General features: G+C 35.7%; 1 protein-coding gene across 1 annotated transcript; it reads left to right on the plus strand.

The window, feature by feature from the left end:
- Positions 1-198: 198 nt before the first annotated feature.
- Positions 199-19,197, plus strand: LOC137391910 (vacuolar protein sorting-associated protein 35-like). The gene is made up of 17 exons (XM_068078467.1): positions 199-264; positions 2,695-2,793; positions 3,415-3,511; positions 3,735-3,858; positions 4,950-5,135; positions 5,778-5,991; positions 6,307-6,390; positions 6,507-6,616; positions 8,285-8,381; positions 8,568-8,716; positions 9,706-9,913; positions 10,951-11,106; positions 13,616-13,738; positions 13,896-14,075; positions 16,012-16,242; positions 16,727-16,870; positions 18,765-19,197. The coding sequence occupies exons 1-17, from the start codon at positions 262-264 to the stop codon at positions 18,936-18,938; spliced, it is 2,379 nt and encodes a 792-aa protein (XP_067934568.1). The 5' UTR covers positions 199-261; the 3' UTR covers positions 18,939-19,197.
- Positions 19,198-27,889: the final 8,692 nt, after the last annotated feature.

Below are 27,889 nucleotides of genomic sequence, written 5' to 3' on the forward strand. Positions count from 1 at the left end.
TGACCGATTCACTAAGGTGTATTTTGCTTATGCAGAATCTATATTATGTGCTCAATTTTACCTACCATTTGCAGTTCAGTTAGTGGTGCATAGTTAGACAATGTTTGTATATTTGTTACCACGGGGTAGGTTTCAGGGATTCATTAAAGTTTACACTCAAAAGCTAAATTAGAGCGAGCACACTTACGCTTCCGGGTACATTTGTCATATCGGACGGTTAAAGATTTATACCACTGGCCGGTTGCTGATATAATCTATCAAATGGTAGGTTAAAAAACCAATAAATTATGACCTACTATATGATGTTTCTCTATTTTATATTGTGTATCTGTTTTATACTACACTGATTATAAGGCGTGGATAAATTGTTGTCAATCATTTAAGTTCACTTACACAAATTATTTGTTTGGCTCGAAGCCTCCAAAAATAAAATGCTGAAATGATAAGAAAACCGGAATTGAAATCTAAATGCATTAAAAAAGTTATTAAATGAATGAGAATTTGTGGGATTATATTATCTCAAAGCATAAATTTTTCTAACACGGTCTATTAAATGAAATAGTTCTCGTCCTGACCCACCCGAATATCCAATTTTCCAAAATTATTTTTTCAAACATCTTTATACACTTTTGTGTAATATATTTGCTATTAGAATAATTGCTTTTTTGTGTTTTATGATAATTGTGTGATCAATGAGTAAAACTAGCTGGACTGGTTTTTGTAATCTGGAACTAATCCAATTGTCAAGGTTAGTTGTGGCAGTTATGTAATTAGCTTATTTTACTTCTCTCGCCAAAATCCTGCCTTTTTTTCATTGCTCTTACCTGTAATATCAAGGTTTTTAACTAGCTATGCTATATTTGTCTGAACTCTTCTGGTTCTCATGTCTTTCTATTCCATACTTCTCTTGCATATTTTGACGCCGTTTGTTCAATAATATTTAGTATCTAATTTTAGTGCAGCAGGCATACTAGGTGTTAGTAAAAATTGAGAATGAGTGTCAAAAACAAGCTTCTTGTTCACTTACAAAGAGCTTTGATATGGCTAAAAATAATGCCTACTGACTTATCATTTTGTTACCTAGGTGTTTGGCTTGATTATAATCTGAATTGGTCTACTCATATATCTAACATACTAAAGGACCTTCGTCCAGCAGTTGGACTTTTCTATAGGTTATCAAAGTACTTCCCACGAGAAATAATGATTACATTATATAACTCCTTGGTGAATATGAAGATTTACTTATTTACTGCCTCAAATCTGGGGCAACTCACCTGACATTTTTTTAAATAAAATTAAAGTCTCTCAGAAAAAACTAGTGCGAATTATATGTCATAAACCCTTGACTATCCATCAAAAGAATTGTTTACTCAAACTAATATTTTACCAATAGATAAGTTGTATACGTTAAAGCTGCTGTTAAGGGGTCATACTGTATTTCATTCATCTGGGAATGGGGGACCACCGCACTCTTATAGCACTCGTTACTCTCTTCTAAATCATCATATTCCCTTATTTACATCTAGTGCTGAGCAAAAAACTATTCAATATCAAACAACCTTTTATTGGAATAACCTACCTGACAGATTGAAAAAAATTGTAAACAAATTTGACTTTAAAAAACAAGTAAAATGCTATCTCCTGTCTTTCTGACTGGGGTGGGCTGAGGCCTGCCTTTGTTCTGCTGCTGTTGGCTGTTTTTGGGGCTTGCGCGACATTAGCTGGGCTACAGTGCACCCATGGCTCCATCATCATTATCTCGTGCTCAAGTTGAGTAAATTTTGCTATACTTTATCATTTTCTCACTAATTTGTATTTAACCTGATATATTTACTAATATGCAGTTTATTTTTCTGTATTGTTTCTGTTGATGAAAATACACACGCACGCACACACACACACAAACCAGGTTCAACATAGGCCTACTTATAGGAAATAAACTATGTTGCAGGACTTTGTCGTTCAGGAACATTTGTTTTAGGCTAGCCCATGTTAGTGCCTTCTTTGAAAGTGCATTTCCACTTTTCACCAGAAAAAGTTCCAAGCTGAATATTGCCTATTACTTTTGTGACTTTTTTAGCCGGCACGGGTTATTTTTATATTGTCAGTAAGGCCGAAATCAATACAAAATGTATAAAATATGAAAATTCGGGGCTATGTAGAATTTTTACCAATTTAACCTTTGAAGAGTTTCACAGGACATTAGACAATAAAGGGTTGTGTTTGTACTTTTTATTAATATTAGCGGGTTGTCTCACACTTTTATGCTGTCTACTGAACACCTAAAGTAGTATACAGATTTCTGAGGGAACTGTAAATGACATGTTGAGGCCATACATACTTAAAAATTAATAAAACTGTTTTAAACAAGATAACAAATGAATGCATAAATAAAACCTCACATATTTAGAGAGAATAATTTGTTATTAAACAGTTTCTGCACCGATCTTACTAATTAGGAGTAAAATGATACCTTGCTAGTGCTAGTACTCTTATGCTCAAAGCTAAATTATAGAACATATTTTATGTATATATTCAAAATTTTGTTCTTTAAATTTGAATTCTTGCAATTTTACTTTAAAGGTTCTAATCACAAACAAAATAAGCTACAATTAAGTTTAGGTAAAAAGACTTTTTTCATTTGCAATTTTCATTCGCAACTGTTTGTTTCATGCAATGGTACTCATACTCCAGGCTCCCGTACCACAGAACCCTCAAGATGACCAGGACAAGCTTCTGGAAGATGCGATGAATGTAGTGAAGACTCAGTCATTCCAAATGAAGAGATGCCTTGTATGTTATATAGTAACATTGTTTTCTGAATGTAAGCTTTACTCTGAATGTGTCAATGCACTAGCTTGTTTGAGCTGGTCTTTCATTCATTGTTTGTTGCTTTAGTAGTATAAATGTTTTTTTTACTGAAAAAAATTGGAAAATAGGTTAGAGGAGAAAAAAGACTACATGTGTGAGAAGTGTAAACAATTTTTGCCATTTATGCAGAAGAGATGAATTTAGTACAATTTAATCTTTATTCGACATTTAAAGTTAATATAGCTGGGGACCGTCTTTTGTATTGGTTTTGGTTAGCGCTGCTATTTGCTGTAATACGCAGTGGTAGTGGTTTTTTGAGTTCCCATATTGAGTTGCTTGACATTTTTGGATATTCAAATCTAACTCACAGCAGTATAATTTAACGACTTTCATTTTTAACTTGATAAGTTCTGTGTTTCATCTAAGTTCACATCCATTGTAATTCTGTTTCTTATCTAAGTTCAGATCTATTGTAATTAATTGTTAACTCTTGCTAATATTTTTACATTTATTTCAAGCAATAAACCAGATTTAGCGTGTAAATGTGTAGTTTCATTTATTGGGGTTCGATGTCAACTGAAAGTGGTATATCTGGTGTTGCAGGACAAGCAGAAGTTGATGGAGAGTTTAAAGCATGCATCCAATATGCTTAGCGAGCTACGAACTTCTGATCTCTCTCCTAAGAACTACTATGAACTCTGTATCCTTTTCTCACGTCTTCACTGGATTTTTTTCTGCACCTCCTCAACTTTGAGCATACTATCAACCTCATATCAACTGTACCTCTTTCATTGCCTTCAACCTCCTGTCATGGTAATCTCAACTATATGCCAAAAACTCTCTAGTTCCATTTGAATGATTTCTTTTAGATAAATGTAGATTTAGCAATGTTTGCTTGGCTATATCTTTGACCTTTGTAAAAGACATGGCAATATCTGACGAGATGAGGCATCTTGATACTTACCTTGTCGATGAATGGCAGAAGGGACGGAAAGTTCCAGACCTCTACGAACTCGTTCAGTATGCTGGGCATATCGTACCCAGACTGTAAGTATATGCTTTTAGCTTATGTTAAGTCTATGTTATATTTCTTATGAATTTGGTTTATAACTTCGTAAATCTAAATATGCCAGTAAAGCTAAATAGGCTATTGTATTGTTTTCATGAGGTAACAATCATAGACTACAATAAAAGACTAACGCTCAAGTCTCTACATGGGAAGTTTATTTGCTCCTAGATTATCTTCATATAAAATCACACTTCAACTTGTGAGCTTAATGCACTCCAGAAACGGGGTCGTACGTCAAATATCTTGTAGCCCAAATCAAGCTTCTCTATATAATATAACTAAATACAAATGAGTACATTCCTACCCTCTGAAAAAAAACGTAGAGACACAACCTACACTCACAAGTTAACAAATATCTATGTCGTGATTATGGTCTCCAATAAAATGTAACATTGTTATGTATAGTAATGTATGGAGTTCTTAGCTTCAAGAAAGACGGTGACTGAGGTGTAGCAAGAACCACCTCGTATGCCCGGATTGTCAGATTTGACTTGCATTTCAAGGCAAAAATTTTCTTGAAGTTTTTCTCAAATTTCAAATTTCTCATATGTTTAGACACTTGTATGTCGAAATATGACTGTATTACAACTGTTGTATGCTGGAGCAATACTCTTATAAGGATACAATTTGTTTCACAGTTCAAACACTTAGAATAACACTAATAAATACTGTAGGTAATTGCACAAAGTATCGAAACTAAAACAAACTTGTTACGTAAAACTATGTAAAAAGTTCAATGATCTGTAAAAAATGATTAAAACAATAATAAATAAAATAATGTTTGAATGTTGCTTTAGCTTAGAGATTCGCAAATTGAAGTGAAGTGATGCACTGTGTAACTTGATCTGTCTTAGACTAGGTAGAGCCTAAATTAACTCCCTTATATATGTTTACATATAATGATGCATACAGATACACACATGATTACACATATGCATAGGAAATAGTAAAATTATTCTGGTAAATACTTCTTTAATTCTAATGATCTCAGTACAGGAAATGTCGTATGATTTTTCCACGATAAACAAGTTTTGAAGTCACCTGCTATTAGCTGTCATCTGATTTATAGCTACCTGCTGATCACTGTTGGAGTTGTTTACATCAAAGTTAGTGAGTTCTCAAGGAAGGACATTCTCAAGGACCTAGTGGAAATGTGTCGAGGTGTTCAGCACCCTCTCAGGGGCCTCTTCCTCAGGAATTATCTTCTCCAGTGCACTAAAAATGTACTGCCCGACTGTGAGAAGGAGTCTGAAGTGTAAGAATGATTTTTATATCTTGTTCTATCTCGTTCTCATAAACATTTAAATAAGCTTTGGGTCTGGATAACTTTGGCTTAAAAGAACATAAAGATATTACCTCAAACCAACATTTGCTCAAATCAATAAATATGTCTGGAAAAACTATACGTATTTACCTAAAGAGTCAATACACGTAAAAAGACACCGCAAGTATTTTTGAAAGACTATTCCTGTTATCCGCTGTTTATAGATTGAGCGATTCTTGAATGCAGGCTATGTGCTCGCCCAAGTATATGCAAATATTAATATACCGGTAATGATAATAATGGTTATGTGATTATTTAAGTCTAGTGTATGAATCCTCTTTGTAGATTTACAATGATGATGATTGGTCATGAATCTGTCATGTAATTACAGAAAACAGCATTCAGTGAGATATTGCACAATTGTAATAATCTGTATATTTAATAATAATATAATCTGCACAATCTGTATATTTATTATCAACTTTTGGAGTTTGTGAAAAAAAAATTAACTTGTGGTTTTAAAGCAGTCTGAGTACTAAAACCATTGAATAATGTAATAACTCTTTGACCTGTTGTGGTTGGCATTGGTTATTCTGCATCAGAGTCTTTGAGGTTTGTCTTGACGATTTTTAGACCGGAAGATTCTGGAACGGTGCTTGACTCTGTGGATTTCATTCAGTTAAATTTTGCGGAAATGAACAAATTGTGGGTACGTATGCAGCACCAAGGCCATTCAAGGAACCGCGAGCAACGAGAACAGGAAAGAAGGGAGTTGCGTCTCCTTGTCGGGACAAATTTGGTGCGACTCAGCCAGCTGGAGTATATTGATATACCAACATTCAAGAAGGTAGTTGTTATTTGGATAATGATACAGGCATCGTGATTTCTGTACATCAACCTATTTTCTTTAGTTTTACATTTATGCATAAGTTATGTTTCGGTCATATTTAGATCAGTCAGTTTATAATTAATTAGATTGGTCTATCAGTTGTTTCATTTTGCTTGCTTCTTCTGCAGTTAGACCTTGACATACAAGGTTAAGTAATAAAAAGTAAATATCAAAGTGATAGAGAAACAGTCATGAGGCACTTTGAGGCAGCCTGGCAGACAGGTCATGAGGCAGACTTTTTGAGGTACTTCAATGACTCGTTGATATTTGTAGAGCATTTTGCCTTCCGTATTAGAGCAAGTTGTCAACTGCAGGGACCCAATAGCCCAGGAGTATCTCATGGAGTGTATTATTCAGGTAGGGGTGGGTGAGCTTGAAAAAACCAGCTATCGAACCTAACTCAAAGTTTTAAATGACATATTCATGGCATCCCATTTGCGTTGACATCAGGTGAAACGAATAGTTTACTGCAGGTTTTCCCTGATGAGTTTCATCTGCAGACGTTGAGAGTCTTTCTGCAGGCATGTGCCGACCTTCATGAACATGTCAATGTAAAGACGATTATCATTTCTCTCATCAGCAGGTCAGCCACTTACTAACATATCTCGTAGTAATGTTATATCTGCTGTAATGTTGTGTTTTGGTCTTCATGTTACGTTTGGCTTGTATATTCATTAAAATTTGTTTTTAGCTTGGTGTGAATTTTTGAGTATTTGACTCATTTTCATTCTTTTTCTGTTTGATTAGTAAGTATTTTCTTCATGAAGTTTGTGTTCAAATTTTGCTTTTTAAATTCAATACTTGTAAATCGGAAGATTAGGTGAAAAAAGTGTTCAATAAAATTTCTAAGTCAATTGGAGCAATTTTAATAAGAGCATTTCTCTAATAGTGCTTTATCAACTAATTTGATGAAGAGATAAAATATATGGTGAGCTGACTACGAGCTGCCAGTAACACTTCGAACTTGATCAGTGATAGTCTTGAGAAAACTTTACCAATGATAACATTAATGTTAACAGTTTTGTTAGCATTTTAACAAGTATCTCGTCAAATAGAAAATGCAAAGTTTGGAACAAAAAATGCTTGTTGCTGAATTCTCTATTGTATTTTAGTATCAACTCAAACAAGTTATGGCTAATAAAATACAGTAGATGCTTCTATAACGTAAATTTCAGATAACGTAAAAAAGTTGTGAAGTTTTTGCTTGCTACTACGTAAAGAATTCCATATAACGTGACGCCTCTAGTCGGGCGAGTTTTCAAAATCGATTTGAATGTTATTTTATTTTGCCGCACTTGCGGAATAAAGAACGCCGCGTGATTAGCGTACTATTTATTAAATATAACTTTCGCGACATTGTAGTTCGTCGTGATAGATCGTTAAATGTATCGACAAAAAGTCGAATAGGATAGCTGCGCAATTGTTCATAAATACAAAGACGATCGGTAGGTGTTACAGTGTCGGTCTACCAGTCTTATTGTCATGAGTTGGAGTATCGTCCAAAATTATATTTATCTTAGCCTTGACCCCTGGATAATAATAGATGATGAACAGGTAGAACTGCTTTTTATAGTAAAAATATTTTGTTGTTTTGCCTTATTGTAGACGTGCAAAATATTTGTTATTAGTTTCACTTTGCAGAATAGACTTTGCTGTTTAGAAAAATAAGCAACTCTTTGTAAATGAACGTCGAAAATGTGCAGTCCCTATCAACTTGTTGTAAATTTAATGCAATTATGGTCTATAAAACCAGTGAGATTGATCATAAAAAGGAGAAAGTTGTTGATGCAAACCAATACTTCTGCAGTTACGGTACAGGCCACAAATTGAAAGAGTTGAGTCAAGTTTTTCCTTTTTTGCATGACCAAAGGGGTGAGTTTGGAAAGATATGAGTTTTGGAACGGATTAGGCAGTTTACATGTATTTTAATGTTCATATAACGTAAATTCCCTATAACGTAAACGCTCTTGGAACGGATTATTTACGTTATAGGAGCGTCTACTGTAGTGTCTTACATTTTCATTTTCCCAAGTATCTCATGTCGCTCTTGGCTTGCAGAATCACTTTAGACCAAATCTTCTCTGTCGTACTGTATGAGTATCTTAAAGAGAATTTAACTACATGTATACCTCACCGCTAGATTCCATGTTAGATGGTTGATTTTACCAGCTAGTTTAGATGTAAGAAGCATTTTCGTAGATCTCCGTTCCAATCATTAGCATCAATTTATACTCCTTGTCTTTGTTCATAGGCTGGCTCAGTTTGCTACCAGAGATGAAGGAACTGGAATTCCATCAGATATCCAGCTTTTTGAGATCTTTTCTGCGCAGATTAACCAAGTTGTTCAGGTTAGTAATTGTCTGCTCCTTGATAGACTGCCTCAAGTATCTCCTACGTAAAATATTCTCTGTTATTTAATTTATATGATATTTTGCATGCAATTTAGGGTAAAGCCATCTTTCCTATTTCTAGTTTTCAAGCTTGTAGTTTTTTATAAAAATCAAATTTGCTTACTAAAATTTTATCCACTGCAGAATCGACCTGAAATGCCCCCAGAGGATATTGTCTCATTGAATGTCGCTCTCATCAATCTTGCACTTAAATGCTACCCTGGACGATATGACTATGTGGACAAGGTCCTTGAAACCACAGAGGAAATATTCCACAAGATGAACCTTGATCAGTATGTTATTTCTATCTATACTAGTATCTATGCAGTTTAGTGTGCCATGAGAGAGAGATCCTCGGGTGTAACAACTATGCATATAATTATACTGAAGTTCTAGTGAGTGATTGATTGATGCAGTTGTTAGAGCATTGGACTACTATGTCGAAAGTTGCAAGTTCAAATCTCATATAATGGAATGTTTTTCTCAACATCTAACCGTGGCTTTGAACAGCTGAACACGACTCTTATCATCGTAAAGATTTTATAGCCTGTACTGTAAACTGCAGCTCAATGAAAATGCCATGTGTGTTGGTTGCAATCAACAATGGTCTATATAGACTTGGCATTTGAAAATTTCATGGTTATTTTCATTTGGGACATGAGCTACAAAATATTCCAAGGCTATGTGTCAGTCTAATTTGGTACGGTCATTAACGTAGAAACTGTATATAGGGTGTTGTGTGTATGTTCGTATGTCTCAGCTTGTTTTTTGGGCAATTACATGTAGATTATGACTGATAAAGCCCTGTCGACAGTTCTGAATTTTTATTTAACCATCTAAACCATATCTAGCCATATGTATTTATTCTCAAGTTGATCATGCAGTATTATGGAGTTTTAAAAGCAGCAAAAATATATTTTGTCAATTTTTATTCAAGACAGAACTATTTCCCTTAATTTCATGACTCAATAGAAGTACCCAGCTTCTTGAGAAAAAGTTTGATTTAGTTTTTTAAGTTTTTATCGAACTTGTTTTTGGATGTGTATAAAGATATACCATCTGGTATTTTAACTTCTTTTGGCGTACCATCAAGGGTTAGACTTGTTTCTGGATGTGTATAAAGATATACCATCTGGTATTTAAATTTCTTTTGGCGTACCATCAAGGGTTAGAATTTTTTTTGTTTGAAGGATTATGCAGCAGCATTAAGTTATAGCCAGCTTAAGTTTGCTGCTTACGATATCTGGTAAAGGGATGTGAGTGTTTATGTGGCATGTTGCAGCTTAGAGCACACCAGCGCCGTATCAAAGGAACTCGGCAAGCTGATGGCTATTCCAGTGGACAATTACAATGACGTGTCGACTCTGTTAAAGTTAGCTCACTACGGGCCACTCATAGACTACTTCGATTATGAAGCAAGAAAAGCTCTCAGTCTACACATAGCCAACAATGCCCTTAACAACGGCACTAACATCACTTCTGCGGAGGAGGTAAGATGTTTTTTTTATATGTAAATTTCATATAAAAAACATTTAAAAGATTTCATATATTCATCTTTAAGCCACGGTTAAAACCTTCTTTTAATATGATACCTATAAGTTATACTGGGGTATTTGAAGTTTGAAGATGGCTATTCCAATAGATTTTAGACTTATCTCATAATCTCCTGTGAGTCTCTAGAAGTTGTCATCTTTTGGCCAGCCGCGTATGTGTCTCTAATTAAAAGTTTCCTCTGTGTAATTAGTGCCATTTACAACTATTTGCATGATATCTCAGCTCAGAAGTTTTGTTACAAAAGTAGAAAATATGCGTTATTATTGGAAGCAGCCAACTTTATTTGGTCTCCACTGATGTTATGCATACTACATGACTGATAAACCTTATCTTTCTAGGTCACCAACATGAGTTCCTTACAAATATAAATACGCATGTTAGGGACCTACGAATCAACTAGCTGAATGCCCGGCGTTGCATGGGTAATAGAATAATTACCCAATGAATTTGAGTAACTTACCTTGTAAGCTAGTTGTTTACTAAAACATTTACTAAAACAATACCCTTGTTTTGGGCCCGCTTAACAATCGTTATGCGTAACGGTCAACAGTGCTAGTTATTAACCCTGAGCAAGCGTTTTAAGTGTGACTATCTTAACCAATGTAATGACTATTTGGCCAATGAGTCCATTGTATTCCGCGTAGCTTAATCGTGAAGTTTTTTTTAAGTTGAGTGGATTTCTCATTGCTAGTCTTCAATTGCTATAACTGGACACAGGGTTTAATAAAAAGATAAACGCTGAGATTTACATATAAAAATTATATATTAATAAAAAAATTTTTACAGTTCATGGAAAATTGTTGATACATTATAGGATCAGGAGTCTTGCTTGTTTCTACACAGCTAGGCTCCGAAGGGTTAAGTGAAATATGAAGTTTTAGCTGTTGTCTTGCAAGTAGTTGATTTTGTCTAAGAATGTGATGTGATCTCTCTATCTTTGAGGCACTACTAAAGTGCCTTGCTTTTACTTTAGGTTGACGCTTTACTTACAATGATCTCTCCGCTCATCACTGACCAGAAGGATCAGCCAGATGAAGAGCCTGACCCTGAAGACTTCTTTGAAGAGCAAACAGTTGTGGCAAGATTCATCAACTTGTTTAATGCCCCTGAACCAGATCAACAATATGTGGTACGTGGTGCTCCCCTTCATTGGTGAGCTTGAGAGTTTGGTTCTCTAGCTTGCAGTTTTTAATCTGTGCGATTTGATGAATATTTATAATCGTATCAGAATTACGTTGGTGGCACTGCTTATACATATATGTACACTTGTATTGTATGTATACTGTATGTAGATTGCGGTTTTCTTTAGGTTCGTCTACTTTATACAATGCATATATTATACACTAGCGGAATGCTTGGTGTTGCACGGGTATTAAAAATCAGTTTATAAACAATGACAGTTAATGTAGTTGCTCGCCATTAGCCTGGCACATTGCCAATGGCTAATTTGAGTTAGCTTACTAATAAGAGCTAGCTACTTGCTCTCATGGGAAAGCAAGCATAAAATGTTGCGCCGTAACGAAGAGCGGTAGCGTATTTTTACAAAAATAACGACGTATATCGCCCAATGGATCTGTCAATCCCGCGTAGATGAATTGGTAAGGCATTTGCTTGGTGAAAGGGAGGTTCTGAAGTCAAATCTTCTTCGATACGAATTCTTCATTACAATATGTTAATGGCTATAGCTGGACATGCTGAATTACACACAGATACACAGACTTTAAGATTTATGTATATTATATAAAATACAATGTAAACTGCAAATAGTGCATAGCTGTTAGTCAATCGCTACACATTTGTTTTAAACAGATATAGATTTGCTGTCATCGTGTGATAAATTGAGAATGATATAGTTAAATATAGCTAGTGAGTCATTCTCACACTCCCTCGTAGCCATCTTGAATTCTCAATTTATCACCTGATGACAGCAGACCTATATCTGTTTAAAAAAATGTGTATTTATTTGCTAATAACTAAGTACTCCTCATATTTTAAATCATAGTAAAGGTCACCCCATACTTAATGTATCGAGTGATCTTTCTTTAGTATTCTTTATCAAACTAGTGTTTTCAGCAATAGTATATATATATCTATAAATCTCAAAGTGTGTGTAATTCGGAGTTTGTCCAGCTATAGCTATTAAAATATTGGAATGAAGAATCCATATCACAGAAGATTTGATCTCGGAACCTCCCGCTCACCAGGCAAGCATCTTACCAATTAAGCCACGCAATATTGATGGACTCATTGGGTGATATATGTTGCTGTGTGAGTGAAACTACGCATACCGCTCTCTGTTATGTTGCAACATCATTTTTGGCTTGCTCTCACGGCTCTTATTAGTAAGTTTACTAGCTTGCTCAAATTCGCCATGGACAATGTGCCAGGCTAATGGCAAGTGGCAGGCCATTACATTACATACCACTGTTTTATAAGCTGTTTTAATACCCGTGCAACGCCGGACATTCCGCTAGTATATATATGATATATAATATATATATCATATATATATAATATATATGATATACATATAATACTAGCCGAATTCTCGCCATTGCTCAGGTATTAAAACAGCTTGTAAACAGTGGCAGGTAATGTACGGTAGTTGCTTGCCATTGGCCTGGCACATTGCCAATGGCTAATTTGAGTAAGCTAGTATCTGTATTGCTAAACTTACTAATAAGAGCCGTGAGAGCAAGCTTTAGGGATGTTGCACCATAGCGCAGAGTGCTATGCGTATTATTACCCAGATAACAACTCAAATTGCCCAATGAATCCATTGCATCTCACGTAGTTTAACAGGTTAGCTCATTACCTGGTGAACCGGTGGTTGCAAGATGAAATCTACTGCGTTACAAATTCTTCATAATCGCTGTAGTTGGACAGACCGAACGACAGACGAACGACAAATGACAAATATTGAGATTTATATATATATATATGACTGGCTGTGCCTCCCGGCGTTGCCCGGGTATTAAAAATCAGCTTATAAGTAGTATTAATCCACAGTATGGCAAGGACAGCGTAGTCTATCGGATCAGCTTGCTAGTCTGCAGACTCAGAAGTTCCGAGGTCAAATTTAGTGCAAAGCTAATTTTTCATTCCTAAAAATTTATCACTATAACTAGACCGAAGAATGCCAGACAGACAAACATTGAGATTTATATACTGTATATAGATAGATACACTGTGAGGTGCGGTGAGGCTATGTCATCATAGATTAGGAATTAAACTTGGAAACATTTTTAAAACTAGTGTAGCTGAAGGTCATGTTAATTAAACAGCATTGCAATCATAAGCAGTAAGATGTTCAATATTGCTCTCGTGCCCTTTTCGTATTTACCAAACTAGCAAATTATGTGCAGTATATGGCTTATTGTTGGTGGCTATGCAAGTATGGTTCGGTTTGAGGACACATTTTTATTGCTGTACGAAAATTCACAGCTCATGCCTGATCAGAGATTTTTGTATAATTAAGAGGATGGTTGGTTCTGCTACGCTCATCTAAAAACAATACACTCCATCAGTATATTGAGGTTTAAGTCAGTATTACATTAATATAATTTTTTTCTCGTTACCAGTATAGAAAATAATGTAATTTTATATGTTCTGTTTAGAATTGATTTGTTATTTTGCAGATCCTGAACACAGCACGCAAACACTTTGCTAATGAAGGTAATAAAAGGCTTAAGTTTACTCTCCCAGTCCTAATCTTCTCTGCCTTCAAGCTCGCTTACCAGTACAAGGCTGTGAGCGATGAGGTAAGAATTACTCTCATATGGAGTGGGGTAAGAACTCCCCCCACATATGATGATATGAAAAGCGCTGTTGTATGAGATGAATTCCAATCTGCTGTAGTAGAGGATGATATACTGTCATCTGTCTGGTTGGTTTACTGATTTTTTGTATCCTTTTCAGGATCCCAAGTGGAACAAGAAATGCCAGAAAATCTTTCAGTTTTGCCACCAGACCATCGGAGTCTTGATTAAGGCGGAGAAGAATGAGCTGTCACTAAGGCTTTTTCTGCAGGGCGCTGTCACTGCTGGGGATATTGCTTTTGAGAATGCAGAATCAGTGGCTTACGAGTTTCTCTCTCAGGTGAGTTGAACTGTGGCTGACCTGAGATTGACTGGCTGTCACAGGTGGATATGAGTATAGTGTAGGAGCCGACTGGCTGTCGCAGGTGGATATGAGTATAGTGTAGGAGTCAAGTGGCTGTCACAGGTGGATATGAGTATAGTGTAGGAGCCGACTGACTGTCACAGGTGGCCACAAAATTCACAACTGACTGGCTGTCACAGATTGGTGCTAGATCAACTGGTGACAGATAGGTGAATGTAACAAGCTGTCACAGGTGTGTTTATAGAGTATATGACTGACTCTCATAATGCCTGTGGATGGTTCTTAATTGACTGGTTCTACAATTAAAATGGATATTATGAAATTTATATTAAACAAAAATATTACGCTTGTGCACAATAGGTAATACGGTTAGCTAACATTTTGGTGTATCCAATAAGGCATCTAGTTAAGATGGGCCGTCGGTATAAAAACTCCTTCCTAAAGTCAACCAAGTATATTGTTCCCGGTCAATAAATTTGTGAAAATTTGTGAAAATTTTTTATTAATGTATTTTTTTAACTTTGTCACTAGAAGACATTGTTATACTAGATGCTGATACTCAGTTAGTTTCCTGGGAATTTTAAAGATCTAGTGAATGTTAAGACCACATTATATTTTGCTAAGCGCAACTTCTTTACGCAAATCTATAATTTCCTTAAAAGTAATTTTAATCTCTTGACCTTAGTATGTATCAATAGATGAGATTCTGTTTGGAATTTTTGTATTTAAATACTGTAACTGCTGCTTTTTGTTATAAGTAACCACTTGCTAGACCTGCCATTCAGTGAGGCAATGTTGCTAGCTATTTGTCTCACATTGCAAATGGCCTAATGCGAGATATACCAAGTCAGCCTCTTGCAGAACACATTCTTCATTGATTTCCTCCTAAATTAGCTGTCTCAATTACCAGATTTGACAAGCCTCTAGGGTCTACTCACGTTTAAGCAAATACCTCTAGGTCAGCTTAAGTAAAAGCACTAAAGAAGTATCTCACCGTGTTATAGGTACATATAGCCTTTGGTCGATACTGTGTGGGCACAATGAGAGAATAACTCTTATCACCTTTTCAGAAAAACCCATACAAACTGCTGTATTGATCGAAGCTGCCACCTGTTCACTGTACCGTTCAGATTTCTTATAGAATTGTCCTTAATCAGCTGGATATGCGCCGCGCCCACGCCTCCTAGTCAGTATTGAACATGACATTTAGGAAGCTTGTCTCGAGATAATGTTCAACCTTCAATTAGCAGATTGCATTATTATGTATTCAAGCAGTTATATAATATCAGTCAGGCGTATATTGATGTCTTGACTCTTGCCAAGGACGTGACCAGCTGTCTGCAACGATTATTGGACATGCAAGTTTGTTTGTTTTTGTTCAAATTAGTGAACCAATGAACAATCTTTTTTCTTTATGGTTATTAATACAATCTTGTAACTCCTATGGTCACCAAAAGTGCAATTAATGCGCAATAAGATTGCAGGGAGTTATCTTTTCTTTTAAATTGCCACACAGATTAGACACAACAAAGTTTTTGTATGAACCCAAGTTTACTCAAGCTTTGTACTCGGTTTTTCTTTACCATGTTCTCAATTTAGCTGAGTTATGTGTTTGCTTTGTTCACTTTGGTATGAGTCGATGCTGACAATTTTATCGTTATGATTGGTTGCCTGTATCAGCAAGATGTATGGGTTATATTCTAGAGTCTTAGTTAATCATTAGTTTTATTTGTGCATATGACCTCTCATAGCCGTCTGATCTTCTCTTCATTATACAAGGGAATGTCTCAATCACCGGCTCTCAGCTAGACCAGTTTGTCTAGCGGTCCAAGACAATTTTATTATCATCACGGTGTTTTATCTTCACTATTTTGTAAAATATGCTTATGTTGTCTTTGTACTGCTCTTGTAGGCTTTCAGTTTGTATGAGGATGAAATCAGCGACAGCAAGGCCCAGCTGTCTGCTATCAGCTTGATAATAGCGACCTTCGAGCAAATCTCCATTTTTGGCGAAGAGAATCACGAGCCGCTAAGAACCAAGTGTGCCCTCGCAGCGTCGAAGCTACTCAAGAAACCAGATCAATGTAGAGCCGTTGCTCTCTGTTCGCATTTGTTCTGGTCAGGCAAGGTTGAAGGAGAGGAGGTGAGTAGTAGGCGTTTTCCTCTGTTTATTGTTTTCAGTAACAATCTAAAAAGTAAAGTCCCCTCATCGCTAACAGATTTAGCAAATGAGATGCGAGCAATGCAACAGCATTTGACTAAATGGCATCTGCTACACCAAGTGCCAATCTAATCAGCAGAATGTGATGGACATACAGATGCAAAGTATGAGACAGTAGCCCTCCGCTCTCCCTTTATTTGAGCAGCAGGAGCTGGCAGCAGGTGGAGAGTTCACTTTCACAAACAGGCTGACGCTAGTTGAGATCAGACTTGCATTTTCTTATTGATTTATAGCTTAAGTTTACCCTTTGGACCACTCAACCTTCCATCTGCTCCGAGGCATTTCTGTGAAATCCTAGCAACATATGCAGTTGTATATGGTCAGGTTGAGTGGGGGTAACATTGTAATACCGGTTGTTTATGTTAGTTTTGCTGTAGACTTTAATATTCACTTTTTATTATATCAGATCCATGATGGTAAAAGAGTTCTCGAGTGCTTGAAGAAGAGCCTGCGTATAGCCAATCAGTGTATGGACAGCTCGGTTCAGGTGCAGCTTTTTGTTGAAATACTTGACCATTACATATTCGTGTACGAGAAGGGAAATGACCAGGTGCGTTCCACTATGTTATCCACTATGTTATCCACTCTGTTATCCGCTATGTTATCCACTATGTTATCTACTATGTTATTCACTACATTATCCACTACGTTATTCACTACGTTATCCGCTACATTATCCACTACGTTATCCACTACGTTATCCGCTACGTTATCCGCTACGTTATCCGCTACGTTATCCGCTACGTTATTCACTACGTTATCTACTACGTTATCCACTACATTATCTACTATATTATCCGCTATGTTATCCGCTACGTTATCCGCTACGTTATCCGCTACGTTATCCGCTACGTTATCCGCTACGTTATCCGCTATGTTATCCACTATCCTAGGACACTTATGTATTCACGGCATCTAACTTTCGCATTTTCGCGGCAACATCCTCTCGCGAAAATTTCATGAGCGAAACTAAACAATCATAACGAACGAGCGAAAACGCGAAATTAAATGGCTTTGTTCATTGATATTCACAATAAAATCGTCATATTAAAAATGCAGGTAAGTTTCGTGTGTAGTTGGCTCATTGGGCATTTTTTGCTAAACTCATTATAGCTAATACACCGACTGAGCAGCATGGCAAAACAAATTAAGATAATAAGTTTTTTTGGAAAAGCCTAGACAAATTAGGAAGATGATGATATTAGTTTAGTCATTGAATTTGTAACTGATGAGGATGACAGCCTGGTAGGGAAAGTCATAAAGTTGAATAATAATTATTGTGGTGATGAGTTTTATTACCAACCAAAAGCAATAACACCCGAGCCATGGCCACCGCGTGCTATAAATACTTGAATTCTAATATTGGTACCACATAGGTCACTGCGGCAGGGACCTTGAGGTCATTGATAGTCCAGGAAACAAATGATAGCAAGCGATCAAATTGCATTGTTGATCTCGCCTACACATTTCTACCTGCGGTTTACAAATAAAAACTACCGTTCTTTTCGGACTATTAGCCACTACTTTTTTCTGATGATTTGAGCCATGCGGCTTATATAAGAGTGCGGTTAATCTGTGGCTTTTTCTTTCACCGCTAGAGCGCACTAACGGGAATCTCTAATTAGTGCGCTTCTAGCGGTGAAAGAAAATACGAAACAATGCCTCACGGTACTGTCCCGTTAGGCACTAAGTTAAAAAGCGTCGGATAATACGAAACTGTGTCGTTCTGGACTGTTCTGTTTTAAACGGCAAAGTTGCTGCCATGTTAAAAAGCACAGTCCTAGTTCTGCGGCCTATACAAAGGTGCGGTTTATGTATTGTTTTATTATCGTTTATTGGAAAATAAAGCAGGTGCAGCTTATACAGTGGTGCGTTTTATAGTCCAAAAAGTACGGTAGTCCCAATTTGAAACATATTTCGTACCAGTGAACTGGACCTGAGGAATCTAATGATGTTTGTTCTACTGCATTTATTTTCACATCACTATATTTTCGCACTCATCAGAGCTGCGAAATTAAGTTGCAGCGAAATTTTACTCTGTATGCTACTCACGAAACTAAATACTAGCGAAATATAAGTGTCCTAGGGTATGTTATCACATGTCTATTGTTAGTGGTTTGCAGGCTAACAATGCTTTGATAGCCTGTCAATTTTTGATGACTGCTGGTGCTGGCTGGGCAGCTTGCTATTTGCTAAGTTCGGCTCAATGAAGGGTTTGTGGATTAAGGAAAGCTTTTCCGTATCAACATTATTTTATCTAACTTAACAGCTTGTTCTTCTGTCTAATGTAAACATACATGTACGTGTTTGAAATCAAATGAATAATTCAGCTAAGCAAGCTTGGGGTTTCATTTTCTCTATCTTTTTGGTTGTTCGATCAAAAGTAAAGTTGTATTCTAGCCTCCAATTCAAGCGCTGTTCACACTTTACCACGGAAATTTTAGGTAACCATGCTTCTCTTGAACGCTCTCATCTCAAAGATAAGGGATGAGCTGCCTAACCTCGAAGCTAACCAGGAGACCGAACAGATTAACAAACATTTTCAGAATACGATGGATCGTCTCAGGAGCCGCATGGAGGCCCAAAAGGAGCCGAGTTATGAAGGCCTTGAGCTTTGATTCACACAGGACACTCATGACAAACCCTATTAGAGCTTAATAAGGCTAATTCTTTGACAATGTCCCTCAGAAGGTTATGGCTGCCTTTTCTATTGACTTTCAGCTCGTTGCTTTGGAAATATCGTTGTAAAACTATATGTTTTTATGTTTTCTATATACTATCTGTTCTTATCCTGGAAATAAATTTGCTCCAAAATGTCATAAATTGTATAAAACGTCTGTAAAATACCTGCAAGATAAAAGCTGTTATTATACATTATTCATCGGGAAATGATGATGTCATGTGCTAATATAGTTAGTTTGGGTGACACACTTTTAAAACTACATGTAGGTCTAGTTCATATAATATTCACCTGCCCAAGTAGAGCATACAGTGATTCATATCTACAGATTGCACACGTTATTATGCATCTGCACAAGTAGTATATGCCATGACCCACCTCAACAAGTAGTACCTGCCATGACTTGGCTTCACGAGTCGCGTAGGCCATGATTCATCTTTATGAATTGTGTATGAATTGATTAAATTTTAAAAAGGCATGTGCCATGATTTATCTCTGCATCGAAGCATGCTATTAGTCATCTCTAGCACCTTATGGTTCTCTATACTCCTACGTCTAAGCTTATCTTTTCTATAACCACATATGAGTCTGTATATCCTCTTTACTGCTCATTCTAACCATCTATATTTCTCTCTGACTACTTGTTACTCTGGATATCTTCTGTACTGTCCTATCTGATCCTTTTGATCTTCTTTTGCAGTACTTATACGTTTGTTAAGGTTTTTGTGTTACTATGTTTTTAATAAAATTTAACGTAGGTATATAACATCTTCACAAAAAAATAAAAACTAGTCTAACAATAAGCAAACTTCAGGTTTACATTTACAATTTTTAATGGTTTTATTAATTTGTTTACTTTTGTTGATAAAAAACATAATTTTGCTTGATGCTGATACTGAGTTAGTTTCCTGGAAATTTTAAAGATCTAGTAAATGTTTACACCACATTTTATTTTGACAAGCGCAGCTTCTTTACGCAAATTCATAATTTCCTTAAAAGTACTTTTAACCTCTTAACCTTAGTATGTATCAATAGATGAGATTTTGTTTTGAATTTCCTTATTTGAGTATTGTAGCTGTTGCTTTTTATTATAAGTAACTACTTGCTAGACCTGCCATTCAGTCAGGATATGCTGCTAGTTATTAGTTTGTAGCCAACTTTTAATACATTGGTTTGTTTAGCTGAAATGGCTTAGTGAACTAAATCACCTGGCTTGTGAACAACGGGGTGAATTTCAATTTCCAATAGGTCATTGGTGGTAACAGTAAGGGCATGTAACCTTGAAACTGAGCTTGCCAAATCAACAATACAGATTAGTCTGAAATTGCTCAACTCTGTTGGCTAACTCAATTGCTCAAATCAACTCAAATCAATTTCTCAACTCAATTGCTCAGTTTAATTGCTCAACTGAATTGATTGCTCAACTCATTTGTTTAACTCAACTCCTTCAATAAACTCATTAGCTCATCTCAACTGGTCAACTCAATTGCTCATCTCAACTGGTCAACTCAATTGCTCAACTCAACTGGTCAACTCAATTGCTCAACTCAACTGGTCAACTCAATTGCTTAACTCAACTGGTCAACTCAATTGCTCAACTCAACTGGTCAACTCAATTGCTCAACTCAACTGGTCAACTCAATTGCTCAACTCAACTGGTCAACTCAATTGCTCAACTCAACTGGTCAACTCAATTGCTCAACTCAACTGGTCAACTCAATTGCTTAACTCAACTGGTCAACTCAATTGCTCAACTCAACTGGTCAACTCAATTGCTCAACTCAACTGGTCAACTCAATTGCTCAACTCAACTGGTCAACTCAATTGCTCAACTCAACTGGTCAACTCAATTGCTCAACTCAACTGGTCAACTCAATTGCTCAACTCAACTGGTCAACTCAATTGCTCAACTCAACTGGTCAACTCAATTGCTCAACTCAACTGGTCAACTCAATTGCTTAACTCAACTGGTCAACTCAATTGCTCAACTCAACTGGTCAACTCAATTGCTCAACTCAACTGGTCAACTCAATTGCTCAACTCAACTGGTCAACTCAATTGCTCAACTCAACTGGTCAACTCAATTGCTCAGCTCAACTGGTCAACTAGATTTCAGCAAGATGAAAAAGAGTTTGTGCATTATTAATTTAATAACTTAACGCTGTGAACTGCACTGATACAACTTTTAATTTTGATCAAACAAGCAGGAGGATAGAGAATCATGCCTTTTTTACTTTTAATGAAACTTAAACTTGCTTAGTTCGAATGTTCATTCGATTTCAAGCATGTACATGTAACATGCCTGTACATATAAATCAGACAGAAAAACAAGCTGCTAAATTAAATTGATACATTGTACTTATAGCATGAGTATAGTATGTATATACACGGGTCAAGCTGATAGCGACTGTACTTTCAATCCTTATGCACGGGGAGTGTGAGCTGGACACACTTACAAAAACAGCAACAACATTTGTTAAAGCACTGCGATATTTCGGGGATGCATCGTGACAGCATTTAGGGGGAGAAGGATAAACAAACTTATTCATTGGCCAGCCACTGCAACAGGATGGAAATGCTAGCTTGTCTCAACCTGTTCTTGCCTTCTGAATACCATTTCCATCCTGTCGAGAGAGTGACTCGGGCCATCAAATCCAGAAATCGCTTCAACATTCGCATGCAGCTTTATGTAATAAACGGCAATTGTAACGCATAGCAAAATAAATTGATACAGAAGAGCTTTCCTCAGCCCACACATCTATATATATATTTTTCAAAGTATGTCCGTATGTCGTATGTCTGTCCGCATTCCGGCTATAGCTATTATTAGAATAACTGCAGCTAGACAACAATGCTGATGCAATGTCATGGAGTACAGTCATTAGAAGCCTAGCAGCTTACTGCAATTTTCCATTGGCAATGTGCCAGGCTAATAGCTTGAAAGTTACAATTGTTTGACAAAGTTTTAAAACCTTTACAGTTTTTTTAATTTTTCTCTTAATTTATTCCAACTACACAAAACACTTTTCTCATGATATGTAGTTTGAAAGTAAGAATGGCAAATGTTGTTATATGTTAAATACAAATCAATTTTCTGTCCAGACTTTTTTATTACCCGGGCAGCGCCGGTTAGCACAGCTAGTGCTTCATTAATTCCAACTTATCAAACTGCAAGCTGCTCAGCCAGCACCAGTAGTAATTTAAAATGAGATGACTAGTGAGAACCTGTAACTATAGTCATAACCATAGCACACCATTTTTTCTCTCTCGTTTCCATTTTATGTAACGGAGACTTGACCTACGGAAATGAAATTTTTGCAAAGCATTGGCTAAACAGTACATGTTACACATAGATTGAGTTGCAGTAATTGTGAACTTAATTATCTAAAGGAAATGGCTCAAATCATTTCTTCCGCGCACACTTGGGAAATTAGGCTCATTGTATTCATCAACAATCGAATTTGATAAAAAGTTAGGATGCTAAGCAAAGACTAGTAGGAAGGTGATCTAGCACAAGAATGCTTACATCTATTCATGCATACATGGCCAGTCAGATCAGGTGTGATATCAACAAAGCACACAATAAGTCATCAAAACATTGAGCCTGGGCTACCACGAGTACACACTTAGTCCTTAGCGCATCACAGGCCATGGTATGCCTTAGGAAAGAGAGAAAGCTACGGATCAATACTTGCGACGTAGTCGTGTTTCCCATTAGTTAAATGATGAATCAATAGTATAGCATTGAGTGTTATATCACTGATTAATAGAAAGTTATATTGTAGTTGGCGTAAATCAATATGTAGTGCAGTTCAGCTGTAACTAAATGGCTTATTGTCAGTGCTAGAGACACCACTTTTGCAAAGCTCTCGTCGTATCCATAATCCCTGTCCTAGATCGATTTTGCCTTCTGGAAAAAATGTCTGCCATTATGCTGCAGTAAACAGAAAAATGTCATATTCACTCTCTTTTATATCTTTGACCTTTAGAACATTCAAAACTAATGATCCTTTTGGTGGACGTTTTTAAGAGATACATGAAATTATAGAGAATGTAAGCCGACTAACACGCCACTTTGTATTAAAAAGTTCATTATCATGATGACGGAGTGATTGTCAACCAAAAAGTTTCCAAACTGTCTTACCTTCCATTACATCTCTACTTCCCTACAAATTATACTATACTTTATACCAAACACCAACACCTTGCCAATTCACATTCTAGAACAGCGTTATGTAATAAGAGCTTTTCCTTCTTTTAACACGTATAATTTTATTTTAGTATTCTTTATTTTATTTTATATTATTTTTTGTCTCATGGTGTAATTTGATTTGAACCGCATTAAACAATAATAATAAAGTTTATATCTATTTATTAGCTTCTGATATTTATTCATTTACAGGATGTTAACAAAAATTTTAAATTATTATAAAAACTTTTTACTCGTGTTCTTACTCAAACCTGAAGAATAAATTTAAATAATTATTAAAATTATTTTAGGTTCAAATGTAGAGAATGCTCTTGTTCAAGTGATGTTTTTAGTATGTGGTTAGTGGTATAAAATTCCTTCATATAAACAAGCTTTATTATTGTAGAGCATAACTGTATTTTGCAAAAACTGTCTAATTACTTTCACAGAGAGGAATGACAACTAAAAATAAATGAGACAAGATTTACAATCAACTAGCCTGCAATAATACCACAACTAGTAACTACTCCCTGCAGCGTAAACTGTTTCAGCGTCAAAACCTTAGCAAATGGTGAGAGCAATTATGCCACTGGCTTTAAAAAGAGAAGCCATAACTTTGTCAAATCGAAGAATCCTGCTTGAGAAAGTCATACAAGATCAGTAATGGATGGCTCATACTGCAGTTTGTTGGTGAGACGATCGTAATCTCTTGTTTGGAAATGTTGGATAATATACCTGAATGTCTTCACCTGGTAAGTTATTGTTGAGGGAGATTCTTCTAACCAATTGCGTCTAACTTTAGCTGATGTAACTGGTACTAATAGTAATATATTACAATAGTACCATATTGTATTAATTATTACAATAATTCTATTACAATAATTCTATTACAATAGCACCTATTGTAATAGAATTGGTGCTAATAGATTTACATCACACATCAGACAATATGCTAGTTGATGCATATTTTTATTTTTATTTATTTTTATTTAATTTTTATTCAAAAATTTTGATAAATCAAAGCAAGAAGAAAACACACATTTGCTATAAATTTAAGTTATATTAAAGACAAAGAATGACTTTCTCCAAAAACTTATTTTTGTCTAGTTTAACTCATTGTTTCTATTCCTTCATGATGTTTTGATAATGAATAGCAGTATTTATGCCATGAGACACAATATTGTAACACTTTTCATTTTATTACAAAACAAATTTAAGCTCCTGGTTGGAAATATAATGTAATATATCTAGGTGTCTTTCATGGTAAACCCTCATATTAAAGACAAGTTATATTTCTCATACCAAGAGTGTTCAACGTAATTTTGACTGGTCGAGTTGGAGTCTACAGATGGTGTAGAATATATAAATAACATTTCAGATGTTACACTAAAAATAAATATCTTAATGTCATCTAAAATATGGCTTTCACTTATCCAAGCAATTTTTCATTTCCAATATTTTAGTGATGTTTGGTGATAATGAAAAGCAGTACTTATGCCATGAGACACAATATTGTAACACATCCATTTTATTATATTACTGTTCAGAAAATGGTACAATAATCCAAGAATATGAGATGAAACAAGTGCTTGAACCTTCAACTAATGTCATAAAGGCTTCTACACTCAGGTCTTCGTGAAAGCACATAATATAAATACAATGGTTGTTATTGACTTAAGAGTTTTATGGCGTGAAAATGTCAATCGTTTACACTGCTGTAAACAATGCTTTCTATTGATACTGGAATAATGTTAACTATGCTTATCCTAGTAGCATGAATGAGAGATTCCGTAGCCACGGATACACGTATACAACATTGCTGCCCTGCCCCTGGTGGGATTGCAAATGGTAGAGACCCTTCATTAAAACAAATGCTAACACTAGCGTTAGAACACATCAATGCAAGCGCTTATAGAAACCTCCTTTTTGTGTCAGCATGAATTATTGATTGCTGCCACAACTTCTCAATAGCTGTATCCTTCGCTTTTGCTGTCATTAGAAACTCATCAGGTTTTACTGCAGTCACGCTTGTTTGTTGTTCTTTCCAGGGCTCATATGCTTTTGCAAATTGAAGAAATTGTGGGAGATTTTTTCGAAGATCTGTTATTGTAATAAACTATAATTTCTAAGTACAAAATGCAGTAGAAGGTAAGATATATTGGCTTGATGTTTTGTAGAGACTATCAGTTCTACAACTTGTAGTTACATAATGATAACCCAATCACTGACTCACCCTTGTAACTTATTGATTAAAGCTGTAACTGTTATGTTTGCTCAAAGCCTCTAGAAAGCTTTGAGGTGTCTGCTTATGTACTTATTTGCTTTTTAAAAGTTAGGTTAGTAACAACTTAATCAATAGTTATTTTAAAACGTATGAAGTCAAGCTCAGCCCATTGAATCGTTGCACTTAGTAAGAACAGGCAGTTTGTATGTGTGTGAGTGCACGAAATTTTTGACAAGTATATAGAAGCACTAGTTTAGAGCCGCACTCCTGTGCTAAAGCACATAATAATAAAGTTTAACTAGTAGTTTGTGTGTGGATCTATGTGCTTATATGTCATGAGTGGGTCAGAGAAAAAATATTTAGCTAAAAGTCACTACAAAACAGTTCCGCGCAACCGCACTTTTCAGGTGATAAGTGGCGAATGAACCTTCGCTGAATAGTTAAGTATTTTTTCCTCTTCCCATATTATTATTGTAATTTTATTGTGGGGAAGTTTTATTTTCAGTGTAGAGGTTCTTTTTAGTTAACGTTTTAGTAATACTAACGGTGTATATATTATAGTGAAAAAGTATTGACACTGGTTTATATTTATATTAAAGATGATGCTGCTGGACTTCTTTCATTCAGCTGTGTTATTGCACAAGTCCATTTATTGTTAATAAAATAGTTTCCAAATGATGTAATAGGCCTACAATTGTATATATATCAGATCTCAATCTCTGATCGGTCTAACGCCGATCTTGTTCTCCTCAAAAATTAGGGCCTCCTTAAATACCATAAAAATGGCAGATACCGGCCGGTATTGGGAGATGTCGCCTGATATGGCAGATTCGGCTGATATTAGGGATTCCAAAATATGAGTCAGCATTTACTGAACATTAATTAATAAATAGGAAGCAAATTAAAACACTTAAAAATATGACTAAAATCCTGAACAGTAGTTATACAGATCTGCCAAACCAAAACGAGTGTTAGATACACAAATATATGAAAAATAGTCGGGCGACATAACAAACATATATTCTTGACAAGGTGTTGTGGAATACTAACCACTTGCTCATCTTTAGTTGTTCCCTTTCAGTACATACTTAACTTAACTACTATGACGTACATTAAACCTATCAGTATCATGACCTAACCAAATTAGTTGTATATTGATTTTGGTTTGTTATTCCGCTATCAAAGCAGCACGATAAAAAACAGGATAGCATAAACAGCCAGTAGTATGTTTAAGAATACAGATAGATTAATGGTCTAACAGCGCCATTAGCTCTAACAGTAAACTGTACCGATATTGATGCTTTGAGAAAGATTCCGGCTAAAATCATTCAATCGGCATCGTCAAAGAGACTTAGGTCTTTAAAATTAAAAACATTCCAGTAAAAATGTGTTTACCAAACTATTCTATTATAGAATAATGATCTTTTTTGTTTTTCTATAGTTTACTAATTGAATAGTCTTTTCAATAAGTCTATTGGCATTATTGAAGAGAATATTAAAAGCCTAGTATTTGACATGTCTTGCCATAAAGACTACATGTCTAATGAGGTAACCTATGTATGGTATCACTAAACGTTTCTAGACTCTCAATTGTATGTCATAATTGCTGCCTCTCTACGTGCATTGAAAAGTGCTGCCGCAAAGTTGTCACTGCTTCGCGCCATGCCTTATCTAGATCAATAACTTCACGTAGAACGCTATTTACTATAGATTTTCTCTCTACATACATTACGTTATGAAAAGCAAGAGTTTACATCTGAATAAATTATTTCAGAAGCCCCTGAGCTCAAGCTTTGTCTGGAATCATTTAGAGATTTAAGCGAGTCAAGACCTGGCTCGGTTTCCTTGGAGAGAAAGACGCTAGTCACTGAGGTTAGTATCGTTACGGGAGCTTCCAAGAGTTTTTCACTGAATAGAGACTTGTTAGTTACTTTTAGAATAAAGATCAGCATGCAAATGTTTTAAGTTTGGTATGAGAAGTCTTGTCTGTCTAGTTGTTTAGTCATTGGTGTTATTCAGATATCAGAAATGGTTACGTGAAAATGGTCAGAAAACCTTTTCTGCAAGACCCTGTTTCTGGTATATTCTTAGTCTAAATCATCTGAGCTCAAAGAATACGTTATTTTATCTGTAAGTTGGTATGGAAAACCTGCTTTTCATGTTTTCATATAATTTGTAACTCAAAAATCAAGGCTATACAATTGTTTTGAGTTTAAGTTCATTTAAGGTATCTCTGGGTAGAATTGTTATGTGACACTCAAATGACCTTTATAGATAAACGCATTAGCGTTGTAAATAAATACTTGTAGGTTGTGCTCAAAATTCATGTTCCCAACTGCTTAAATTTTTGGATATGTTGTCCATTATTAAAAGCCAAAACTGTCTGGATAACGATATTCAGATAACGCCAGCTGCATGATTGCTGCCAATGTGATCATAAACACATATAATATATATATATATATATATACATATA

Source organism: Watersipora subatra, chromosome 3 (genome assembly GCF_963576615.1).
Source record: "Watersipora subatra chromosome 3, tzWatSuba1.1, whole genome shotgun sequence".
NCBI lineage: Eukaryota > Metazoa > Bryozoa > Gymnolaemata > Cheilostomatida > Watersiporidae > Watersipora > Watersipora subatra.

Coding starts and splice junctions, on each gene's coding strand:
- LOC137391910 (XM_068078467.1), top strand. Junction 5,136..5,777: donor TGTGAGAAGGAGTCTGAAGT/GTAAGAATGATT, acceptor GACGATTTTTAG/ACCGGAAGATTCTGGAACGG. Junction 9,914..10,950: donor ACATCACTTCTGCGGAGGAG/GTAAGATGTTTT, acceptor CTTTTACTTTAG/GTTGACGCTTTACTTACAAT.